This window comes from Solea senegalensis, unplaced genomic scaffold (assembly GCF_019176455.1).
Source record: "Solea senegalensis isolate Sse05_10M unplaced genomic scaffold, IFAPA_SoseM_1 scf7180000015468, whole genome shotgun sequence".
Classification (NCBI taxonomy): Eukaryota; Metazoa; Chordata; class Actinopteri; order Pleuronectiformes; family Soleidae; genus Solea; species Solea senegalensis.
The window spans coordinates 1-12,500 of NW_025321338.1; the positions used below are offsets into that span (position 1 = coordinate 1).

Sequence of the window (12,500 nt, forward strand, 5' to 3'; positions counted from 1 at the left end):
GTGTGTGTGTGTGTGTGTCAGCTCGTCCTCTCTCTCTCTCTCTCTCTCTCTCTCTCTCTCGTGTGTGAGTGACAGCAGTGGGAGGAGCTATTCCTCGTCTACCAGTGAGTCTGAAGTTATTTTATGCTTAAGAATCAACGCCAAAAGTAAACACGTGCTCAGTTGTTTTGTTTTTGATTGTATTTGTTTGACAGAACAAATAACATTACATAAAATCACAGCAAGGCTCCAGCTGTCAATCACATCTGGTTCAGGGTTAGGGGAACCCGGACCAAGGCATCCGCGAACTAAGCGAGTAAGCGGCTGCTTAGGGCCCCGTGACCACCAGGGGGCCCCAAGAGCAAAACAATTGGTTATATTTTTTTGCAATCGAGTGATGACACATATCAGTGTCTTTGAGGGAAAAAAACAGTGAAATGTGGTGAATTTAAGATGAGACTGTAGTCTGAGAGCAGCCCAGTGTGTGTGTGTGTGTGCACTTACATATCTTACTTCATGGGGTCCCACCGCATGGAGCACACCCACCGCGGGGGGCCCACAACCGGTATGGGGCCCTAAATGGTGGGCCCCACACCGGTTTTCATTCAAAATGAGCTTTGCAGCCCCCCCTGATGCCCCTCTTGCTTTTTTTTCACTTGGCCCACAAGGTCACAAAAACTGGAAATGTGTGTGTAAGTGTGTGTAAACTTTTTGCTCACTACCGCCCCCCGGAGCTTGTAAGGTGGAAGGTACGGACACACACACACCGGAAGTTTGTTTACACACTTCAGGAAGTGGGTAGGGTTTTAACAAGAAGAAGAGGAAGATCAAGCTCAAGATTGACAGCATGCAACAGGTAGGTGTGAATTTGTTGGATTTATATCGTTTATATCTTCGTTATGTTAATTAATTTATTACAGTAACTGTTAGCTGCTAGTGTAAACTAGTTGTGTTTAGCTGCTGGTGTTTGCTATATAATACGCGCGCTAACATTAGCAGCTCGCGATTTTTTTTTACAGTTTATTACAATAACTGTTTGCTGCTACCGTTAGCTACTCGCGGTTAGCTGCTAACTTAGCAATATAATGGGCGAGCTAACATTAGCGCTAACGTTAGCGATCGCTAGCTGCTAACATTAGCAGCTAGCGATCTTTTTAAGACAATTATATAAGACAAATTATATAAGGCACAAAGTCTAATAGTCTAGAAATGTATAAATATAAATGAAATGATACATTTTTGTCTACTTTTATAAAAAATACCCATCTTTACATGCTACTATAATGAAATTAAACTGTATATCAACTCCCTAAAATTGAAAATGAAATCCAAAAGTGCTAGAGCTTTATAAATTAACTCTTTAACTAATTAAGTGACCTCTTTTTTATCTTTGCTTAAATAAGATAATTATTTTCATTATTAATTAAAATTAAACATGGGAAAAGTGACCTGAAATGACATCTGTTGAAGTTTTTTGATAAATGAAATTAACTTGACATTCATTAGGGGCAAATAATGATGTTATTGATCTACTTTAAGCAAAGCTATTTCATTTTGACACACAAACAAACACACAATCTCACACACCTATAGCCTGATAAAGAGAGAAGAGGACAACATGCCATAAACCTAGAGGAAACTCTACTGTTTGTTTTCAAAAATTGTTTTATGTATATCAGCAGTTAGCAATCTAGGCAACTCATGACAATATAAACTGAACTCATTGAACAAATCTCTTATATCGTATGTGTAGTAATAATTAAAATATTTTCACAGAGCCATTATGTCCAAAAGGAGGAGAAGGATAAAGCCTGTAGATGATGCAAAGACATATATTCTGTCTTGCACTGACAAGTCTGGATTTATGTCAAGACTCATAGACAGTTTCAAAGGTAAGTGGTAGAAGGTTCCTTGAAAGAACTTGTGCATTTCAAAAGCAAATGAATCGTTTTCTTTGTTATATTCTTCTAGGAAGAGGAGTGTTTGCTACGCAGCCCATTGAACCAGGGGACTTTGTTTTGGAGTACAGGGGTAAACTCCTCACACAGGAAGAATGCCAGTCACTAACGTACTCAGAGATTGACTCCACATTTCTCTTTGATTTTGAGTGGCAGAACCGTCACTTGTGGTGAGCATGTAAAGAGATGTTTTTTATAGATTAGAGAAATTCTAAGTTAACCCTGAAATAAACTTTTAATAGTTAATGATTGAACTAAAGCACAAGTACTAAAAATATGTCTTCCAACAAAACTGATAATTATAACCCTGTTATAATTTTTCTTATACTTTTCAGCCTTGATGCATCTAAAGAAGATGGATCTCTTGGAAGATTAGTCAATGACAACCACAAAAATCCAAATTGTGTCATGAGAAAAATCATAGTAAACAACAAGCCGCACTTGTGCCTTTTTGCCCTGAAGAAAATAGAGATAGGATCTGAAATTGACTACAGCTATGGTGATGCAAAATGGCCTTGGCGCAGTATGGTGAGTTGGTTAGATTAAGCATGAATATTTTGTGCCATCTTGTAAAAGCAAATTTTGTCCAATATTTATCATGTTTCCCATATGAGTTTATCTATGGGAATGCATGTGATCTTTGATCTGTGTGATATGATTTAACATCAGTTTGTTTGATTCTTGTTTAATTGAAATCCAGGTGAAGACTCCTGCAGCAGCAGAGACAGAGACCAGCCCTCTACCTCAGATGTTCCACATGGAATCAAAGCCAGATGAGACTAACGCACAGGTAAAATGACATCGTAGACGCATCCATCACCAATATCTGTGGTGACTTCTATGAAGCTGTTCTTCTTTCAAAATGGGTCAATGTTCACATTGTCAGGATTACTTTTTGGGTGGTGTGATAATGGCCAGTTAATGTCACACACACACGCATGTTTCCAGTCATGTCCTTATGGGGCCTTTTATGTCACAAACACACTTGTTCTCTCGTCTCTCCTCAATGAGACCAGGTAACATACTGTAACACACCACTCGTATGTATCTAGTCTCTCCCATGTGGGGCCCTTCTGTGTGGTTCTCACTCAAACTGTTCCTATGGCACTGTCCAGAACCTGACATAATCTCAAGTTTGATTTTAACATTTGTAATTGCACACTGTCTGAGCTGTTATGAGTTTGAAAGCAAAATTTACAATGTGACCCACTGTAAATCCTTATCATAGGTAATGAGAGGTGCCTACTACCTTTAGAAAGACTATGTTGTGCTCTCAGTGTGAAGGTCTGTGCTGTTTCAGAAACTGTTTAACCATTAGGTAACCTTATTAGCCTGTAAATGTCTCCACATACAGTTGTGATTTCTGTCAGTTCTAATTGTCTTCTTGTCTGCTATCTAAATTTCAGGTGAAAGACCCTCAGACTCCTGCAGCAGCAGAGACAGAGACCAGCCCTCTACCTCAGATGTTCCACATGGAATCAAAGCCAGATGAGACTAACGCACAGGTAAAATGACATTGTAGACGCATCCATCACCAATATCTGTGGTGACTTGTATGAAGCTGTTCTTCTTTCAAAATGGGTCAATGTTCACATTGTCAGGATTACTTTTTGGGTGGTGTGATAATGGCCAGTAAATGTCACACACACACACGCATGTTTCCAGTCATGTCCTTATGGGGTCTTTTATGTCACAAACACACTTGTTCTCTCGTCTCTCCTCAATGAGACCAGGTAACATACTGTAACACACCACTCGTATGTATCTAGTCTCTCCCATGTGGGGCCCTTCCGTGTGGTTCTCACTCAAACTGTTCCTATGGCACTGTCCAGAACCTGACATAATCTCAAGTTTGATTTTAACATTTGTAATTGCACACTGAGCTGTTATGAGTTTGAAAGCAAAATTTACAATGTGACCCACTGTAAATCCTTATCATAGGTTATGAGAGGTGCCTACTACCTTTAGAAAGACTATGTTGTGCTCTCAGTGTGAAGGTCTGTGCTGTTTCAGAAACTGTTTAACCATTAGGTAACCTTATTAGCCTGTAAATGTCTCCACATACAGTTGTGATTTCTGTCAGTTCTAATTGTCTTCTTGTCTGCTATCTAAATTTCAGGTGAAAGACCCTCAGACTCCTGCAGCAGCAGAGACAGAGACCAGCCCTCTACCTCAGATGTTCCACATGGAATCAAAGCCGGATGAGACTAACGCACAGGTAAAATGACATTGTAGACGCATCCATCACCAATATCTGTGGTGACTTGTATGAAGCTGTTCTTCTTTCAAAATGGGTCAATGTTCACATTGTCAGGATTACTTTTTGGGTGGTGTGATAATGGCCAGTAAATGTCACACACACACGCATGTTTCCAGTCATGTCCTTATGGGGTCTTTTATGTCACAAACACACTTGTTCTCTCGTCTCTCCTCAATGAGACCAGGTAACATACTGTAACACACCACTCGTATGTATCTAGTCTCTCCCATGTGGGGCCCTTCCGTGTGGTTCTCACTCAAACTGTTCCTATGGCACTGTCCAGAACCTGACATAATCTCAAGTTTGATTTTAACATTTGTAATTGCACACTGTCTGAGCTGTTATGAGTTTGAAAGCAAAATTTACAATGTGACCCACTGTAAATCCTTATCATAGGTTATGAGAGGTGCCTACTACCTTTAGAAAGACTATGTTGTGCTCTCAGTGTGAAGGTCTGTGCTGTTTCAGAAACTGTTTAACCATTAGGTAACCTTATTAGCCTGTAAATGTCTCCACATACAGTTGTGATTTCTGTCAGTTCTAATTGTCTTCTTGTCTGCTATCTAAATTTCAGGTGAAAGACCCTCAGACTCCTGCAGCAGCAGAGACAGAGACCAGCCCTCTACCTCAGATGTTCCACATGGAATCAAAGCCAGATGAGACTAACGCACAGGTAAAATGACATTGTAGACGCATCCATCACCAATATCTGTGGTGACTTGTATGAAGCTGTTCTACTTTAAAAATGGACCAATGTTCACATTGTCAGGATTACTTTTTGGGTGGTGTGATAATGGCCAGTAAATGTCACACACACACGCATGTTTCCAGTCATGTCCTTATGGGGTCTTTTATGTCACAAACACACTTGTTCTCTCGTCTCTCCTCAATGAGACCAGGTAACATACTGTAACACACCACTCGTATGTTTCTAGTCTCTCCCATGTGGGGCCCTTCCGTGTGGTTCTCACTCAAACTGTTCCTATGGCACTGTCCAGAACCTGACATAATCTCAAGTTTGATTTTAACATTTGTAATTGCACACTGAGCTGTTATGAGTTTGAAAGCAAAATTTACAATGTGACCCACTGTAAATCCTTATCATAGGTTATGAGAGGTGCCTACTACCTTTAGAAAGACTATGTTGTGCTCTCAGTGTGAAGGTCTGTGCTGTTTCAGAAACTGTTTAACCATTAGGTAACCTTATTAGCCTGTATATGTCTCCACATACAGTTGTGATTTCTGTCAGTTCTAATTGTCTTCTTGTCTGCTATCTAAATTTCAGGTGAAAGACCCTCAGACTCCTGCAGCAGCAGAGACAGAGACCAGCCCTCTACCTCAGATGTTCCACATGGAATCAAAGCCAGATGAGACTAACGCACAGGTAAAATGACATTGTAGACGCATCCATCACCAATATCTGTGGTGACTTGTATGAAGCTGTTCTACTTTAAAAATGGACCAATGTTCACATTGTCAGGATTACTTTTTGGGTGGTGTGATAATGGCCAGTAAATGTCACACACACACGCATGTTTCCAGTCATGTCCTTATGGGGTCTTTTATGTCACAAACACACTTGTTCTCTCGTCTCTCCTCAATGAGACCAGGTAACATACTGTAACACACCACTCGTATGTATCTAGTCTCTCCCATGTGGGGCCCTTCCGTGTGGTTCTCACTCAAACTGTTCCTATGGCACTGTCCAGAACCTGACATAATCTCAAGTTTGATTTTAACATTTGTAATTGCACACTGAGCTGTTATGAGTTTGAAAGCAAAATTTACAATGTGACCCACTGTAAATCCTTATCATAGGTTATGAGAGGTGCCTACTACCTTTAGAAAGACTATGTTGTGCTCTCAGTGTGAAGGTCTGTGCTGTTTCAGAAACTGTTTAACCATTAGGTAACCTTATTAGCCTGTAAATGTCTCCACATACAGTTGTGATTTCTGTCAGTTCTAATTGTCTTCTTGTCTGCTATCTAAATTTCAGGTGAAAGACCCTCAGACTCCTGCAGAGACAGAGACCAGCCCTCTACCTCAGATGTTCCACATGGAATCAAAGCCAGATGAGACTAACGCACAGGTAAAATGACATTGTAGACGCATCCATCACCAATATCTGTGGTGACTTGTATGAAGCTGTTCTTCTTTCAAAATGGGTCAATGTTCACATTGTCAGGATTACTTTTTGGGTGGTGTGATAATGGCCAGTAAATGTCACACACACACGCATGTTTCCAGTCATGTCCTTATGGGGTCTTTTATGTCACAAACACACTTGTTCTCTCGTCTCTCCTCAATGAGACCAGGTAACATACTGTAACACACCACTCGTATGTTTCTAGTCTCTCCCATGTGGGGCCCTTCCGTGTGGTTCTCACTCAAACTGTTCCTATGGCACTGTCCAGAACCTGACATAATCTCAAGTTTGATTTTAACATTTGTAATTGCACACTGTCTGAGCTGTTATGAGTTTGAAAGCAAAATTTACAATGTGTTCTAATTGTCTTCTTGTCTGCTATCTAAATTTCAGGTGAAAGACCCTCAGACTCCTGCAGCAGCAGAGACAGAGACCAGCCCTCTACCTCAGATGTTCCACATGGAATCAAAGCCGGATGAGACTAACGCACAGGTAAAATGACATTGTAGACGCATCCATCACCAATATCTGTGGTGACTTGTATGAAGCTGTTATACTTCCACTGTCTACTGGGCCACTGTTTACATTTCTTTACTGTATTTAGCTTTTTGGTCAGATCATGTCATGATCAAAACTACTTAACAATCCTAAAATCGTAGGTTAATAATCGCGATATGGCCTTTTATTAATACAGCGATATTTTTAGGCCATGTCACGATACATCTCGATATTTTGCCTTAGCCTTAAGTTGAAACCAAACCACCACCAGACGATGGATCATGTGCTGTTATCTTCGGAATGAATTTGTCCTCCTCTGCTGGGCAAGGGCGTGTGAAGTTGCACGTATCAGACTGACGTATGTAACTAGGTGCTCTTGTTTTGTCTGTCTGTGAGAGGGAGAGACGAGAAAGCATTTGAGAGGAGTGGAGTTAAATGTCAGCGGCTGAAAGCAAATGCGTCACAACACTCAAGTTTCATGATATAGTCATTTTCTACATCACACAGACAACAAGCCGCGATATATCGAGTACATTTAATGTATCGAGTATATTCAATATACCGAGTATATTCAATATATCGAGTATATTCAATATTTCGAGTATATTCGATATATCGCCCAGCCCTACTTGACATACTTTTTTTTTTTTTGCAGATGGACAGTGGACCAGAGGTTTCTCGTCATTTGTGCGATTCAGATGAAACTGTTCTGAAAGAAGCCTGTGATGAGGCTTCTCCAAACAACCATTCCAGAGAGCAATCAGATGATGAACTTGTTCCACCTCTGAGACGCACAAAAAGCATTATGGTAAGCTCCTAAAATCTATTTAAAACAGTATGAGTACATAGCTGATGGGCACTTTTCCCTGCAGTTTGTTTTTCTATCGTGTCAACAAAAAGGGAAAATCATATCTTCATGTTTTCCCTTTGCAGATGGATCGACTACAAGATTTTGCTGGCTGTCTCTACGATTCAAGTGATGACAGCACAGAGGGCACTTTGATTTCTAAGCCTGAAAGGGATTCACAGAGGCTGAGAAGATGCTCTCGCCATCCTGTAAGTCTTTAATTGATTCTTGTATTTGTATCATTTTGATGCTTTATTGTGTATATATGACATATTCAAATTGTTTCAAGGTTTTAATGAAGGATATAGGCAATATTTGCTTTTTCTCACAACTGTATGCACAATGGTGTAGTACCGGGGCTTGGACTTTATGTACTCTAACTGGGTCGGATCGGGCCTTAATTTTCATGTCCGTTGATACTCTAACCCGTGCAATACATGCAATATGATCGTGTCTGACTGGAAACGCTGGCAGAACCAATGTTAACGGTCAGACAGACCTCCTGGTTCTTTTCATTTAAAGTAAATGAAAATGGCAATACCTAGTTTTTAGTAAAAGTTTTAGTCTAACATTAATTAGCAGTATGTCTTTCTATTTCTTTACACTTACTTCAACTTAAAATACTCAGTATAGAAGGCTCCATAGAGAATTTATCTTCACGCTGTATGCATATACAATTAAAGTATACTCAGATTGTTTACACTTAATATGTTACAAAATGAGTTACATTTTTTTTTTTCTATTTTTAAAGATTCAGATGCCTCTTGTGGAATCAGATAACTCTAACATTGGCAGTGAAGATGAGTACATTCCATGTCCCAAGGACGAAAGCACAGAAAGTGATAGCAGTTTGGAATTAACCCTGGAAGATAAAAAAAGGAACAAAGGTGCATCTAGTGAGAGCAGAAGAAAGTCTTCCAGTCGGAGCAAGTTTATGCCCAGGGAGAGTGGAAGTGAGTCCTCCAAGCAGAAAAGAAGCAGGTCTTCCAGTCGGAGTCAGCTTGATTTTAGCCAGAAGAGACCCTTTAAAACAGGTCATGACCCCACACAAATATTTCCGAATAGCAGAGTTGATGGTAATGAAAAGAAAATAGTTGCAACATATTCTAAAAAGGATGTGAGTGTTTCAATGCCCCTGGAAGAAGAGCAGTCTATGTATGTCAATCCAGTATTAAAGAAGATGGATGGGTCTAGAAGCTACAACAAAAAACATTTCTGCTTTTATTGCAGAAAGTTTGTCCAGAAAATGTCAAGGCACTTGTGGCGTAAACACCAAGATGAAACAGATGTTGCAAAAGCATTCAGTTTGCCAAAGAACTCAAAAGAAAGGAAACTGCAGTTGGACTATATACGAAATAAGGGGAACTTTGAGCACAATAGTGAGGTTTTGGAGACACAGAAAGGCAAACTCATCCCATGGAAGCAACCACAGAAAAAATCTGAAGGACAGGAATTTGCACATTGTATTCACTGCTATGGTTTGTTCTCAAGAAGAGCAATGTGGCGGCATTTTCAGGTTTGCAACTTCAAACCTGAGAGTAGTAAACCTGGTAAAACTCGTGTTCTATCTTTGTGTGCTTTCGCTGAACCTGCTCCACCTGGATTTAATGATGCTTATTGGAAGTTCTTAAGTGTTATGAATCAAGACAGGATTGCAGTTGCTATTAAAGAAGCCCGCTGTATTCTTGAATATGGTTACAGACTGTTCAGGAAGAACGAGAAGGTGGTCAGTCAACACCAGTATATTCGGCAAAAACTGAGAGAGCTTGGCAGGCTGTTATTGAAAGCAAGACAAGTTACACATGTGAAGACCATCCAAGAACTCATAAAACCTGAACAGTACAGTCAGGTGGTCACTGCTGCAAAGAGCCTATCTGGATTCAGTGAGCAAACTGGCAAATACCAATGTCCGTCTCTTGCTCGCAAGGTTGGACACAGCTTGTATTCTTTGGCCATGTTTATCAAGTCCGAAGGCCTGAAAAAGAAAGATAAACAAGCTACTCAAGATGCTGAGGAGTTTGCGCTGCTTTATCAAGAAAGTTGGAGATTTGACATTGCAAGCCAAGCATTAACTCAACTTGACCAGACCAAATGGAATGCTCCTCTACTGTTACCTTTCACACAAGATATTCAAAAGTTTCATTGTCATCTAGCTGAGAAACAGCAGCAACATTTGAATGATCTGCAAAAACACTCATCACCATCAAACTGGAAGGAGCTTGCAAAAGTTACCCTCACACAAGTTGTACTGTTTAACCGGCGGAGAGGAGGGGAAGTGTCCAGGATGCTTCTGTCTGCGTATCTATCAAAGGACACATCAGACACACATGGTGATGTTAGCTTGGCCCTTACACCGCTTGAACAGAAGCTGTGCAAGCATTTTGTAAGGATTACAATTGTAGGAAAGAGAGGAAGAAAGGTTCCAGTTCTTTTAACCCCAATCATGAGAGAGTCACTTGATGCTCTGACTGAGAAGAGAGAAGAATGTGGAGTGCTGTCTGAAAATGGATATCTGTTTGCATTACCTCACTCTGTCCATTACATAAGGGCTTGTGACTGCATAAGGCAGTTTGTGAACGAATGTGATCACCTTGAAAATCCTAAAGCATTAACATCAACAAGACTAAGGAAACATATCGCCACCCTCTCTACTGTATTGAACCTTAAGACCACAGAACTCGATCAGTTGGCAGACTTCCTTGGCCATAATATTGCTGTCCACCGAAAGCACTACCGCCTTCCGGAGGGCACCCTCCAGTTGGCCAAAATCAGCAAAGTGCTTCTGGCAATGGAACAGGGACGCCTAGGAGAATACAAAGGAAAGAGCCTGGATGAGATTCAAGTTGACGTGAATGGTACTAAGACTTTTTATATTTTAAAGGTGCAATATATGATATTTAGTCTTCAGCATTCAGTAAGTGACTAAAACTGGATTTTTTAAGTAATTGAATTGTACGCAGGTAATTTGCAAGTTTAAAATCATATCCTCCTCCGTAAGACCTTACATATGCAAAAATGCGTGTCAAACTTAGACATGCATACACAAACTGTATTTTTTTTCTGCTCTTGATTGCCAGATTGCCCACAGTCTCAGCTTTCCAACTCAATAATATTATATCAATTAATATTTTAGAGACCATCGGCATAGAGGGGCCTTTAGAAGAGGACATTGAAGGTATGTGATGAATGGTCATGGAGATTTATGTATTTATGTATTTTATTTTCAGGTTTCCCTGATTCACTATTTCCTGACATTATGTGAAGACAAGGATACAAAATATAGTACATTGTCTCGGGGGTGCAAGTCTGGTTCAGCAAGACAGGGGTCTGGGATTGAAATCTACTCTATGATGCACTGTATTGTCAAAGTATAGTAACAATATTACATTTCTCTGCCAGGAGAACAGGGGTCAGAAGATGAGAGTATGTCATCCCTGAACATCTGTACCTCAACATCACAAGTCCAAAACCAGAGAGTGTCTCCAACAGGTGAGCTTGAACGATGAAAGAAGATTGATCTTGAACACTCCTCTTTAAAGACCCCCTCCGATGAAAATTGTGTTTTTCATGTTGTTTATGTGGCATTTCTCTGATGCTACAGGACATATCAGCAGAAAAGTAAGTGTGACATTTCATTTCTGAGTATTTCTGCCTTCAAATTGCAGTGAACTAAAGGCAGACGCAAACTGGCAGTACAGATTGTAAAGCCCTCCAAGGCAAAATGTGTTTTGTGAATTTGGGCTGTACAAATAGAATTTGATTTGATTAAATAATCACTGTACTGACTGTTTCTTCATATTTTATGTCTTTTAATAAAGTTCTTCCTGTTCTAGATGTCAGTATGCCAGGACAACAGGGGTCAGAAGATGAGGTCAGCACATCATCCCTGCAAGAATGTACCTCCACATCACAAGTCCAAAACCAGAGTGTGTCTGCAAGAAAGAGAGGTAAGCTTTGGGACTTGCATCCTCTTTTGGGCCAGTGCCACTCAATTGCTTTTAACGTCTTTTACCTTGTTTTTAGTGAAAATGGTCTATTGGTTGCCTTAAAAAATAATAATGTTGATGGTTATATCATTGAATAAAAGCATGTCTCTGAATTCTTAATACACCTAACATAGCTTCCTACCCAGAAAGGGAATAAGACCCAATGTGTGACAATGGTTTGAATATATATGTGAAAAAGTATTTGCCCCCTTTCTGATTTCCTGAGTTAATTGCAAATTTGTCACACTTAAAAGTTTACGATCAGCAAACAAATTTGGAAGAATTTACTTTCAACAGAGTGGAAGCTCGTTTTGTGCAGTTAGTGGCCTTGTGAGCTACAGATCACAGCTCTGCAAATTATCAATTTAATCAAAATGTGATCTCTTTCTGCCTACTTAGGTAAGCAAGCTCCTGTGAGACGTTGGACACCAGAGGAAATTGCTGCAGTAGAAAAACACCTGAAGAAGTTCATTGTGAGGCAAGATGTTCCAGGTAAAGCGGACTGTGAGCGCTGCATTGCTTCAGAACCGCAAGCGCTACAAAAAAGAGACTGGAAAGCAGTCAAATATTTCATCAAAAATAGAATAACTACCATGAGAAGAAAATTCTAATGAAAGCAGTTCAACGATCAGAGGTATGGACACACATTTTCAGTTTGGGTCCTATACTTTGTTTAAATGTTTTGAAATGTACTGTAGTTTAAAGTAGCTGCTGTGGTTTTAGCAGTCAACAACACATTAAACAAGTACATGTTTGGCAAAGTCAAATGTTTGTTTATCTGTTTAACTTTGCAGTAATGATTGCAGTTTTGTTTTCCCGTAATCAT

At 40.0% G+C, this 12,500-nt stretch overlaps 1 protein-coding gene across 7 annotated transcripts; it reads left to right on the top strand.

The window, feature by feature from the left end:
* Positions 1 to 465: 465 nt before the first annotated feature.
* LOC122762290 lies at positions 466 to 12,452 on the top strand. 7 transcript variants are annotated; one of them, XM_044017485.1, is made up of 16 exons: positions 466 to 835; positions 1,756 to 1,871; positions 1,951 to 2,107; positions 2,273 to 2,465; positions 2,638 to 2,727; positions 3,344 to 3,400; positions 6,245 to 6,286; positions 6,737 to 6,835; positions 7,497 to 7,649; positions 7,775 to 7,897; positions 8,440 to 10,543; positions 10,822 to 10,863; positions 11,088 to 11,177; positions 11,290 to 11,306; positions 11,522 to 11,635; positions 12,074 to 12,165. In XM_044017485.1, exons 1-16 carry the CDS (start codon positions 612 to 614, stop codon positions 12,089 to 12,091), a joined length of 3,639 nt encoding a protein of 1,212 aa, XP_043873420.1. In that variant the 5' UTR covers positions 466 to 611; the 3' UTR covers positions 12,092 to 12,165. The 7 variants fall into 7 exon arrangements, with proteins under 7 accessions (XP_043873420.1, XP_043873415.1, XP_043873416.1 ...); XM_044017480.1 differs by lacking the exon at positions 11,290 to 11,306 and having other exon boundaries at positions 12,074 to 12,452; XM_044017481.1 differs by lacking the exon at positions 11,290 to 11,306 and having other exon boundaries at positions 8,446 to 10,543; positions 12,074 to 12,452.
* The last annotated feature ends 48 nt before the right edge of the window (positions 12,453 to 12,500 follow it).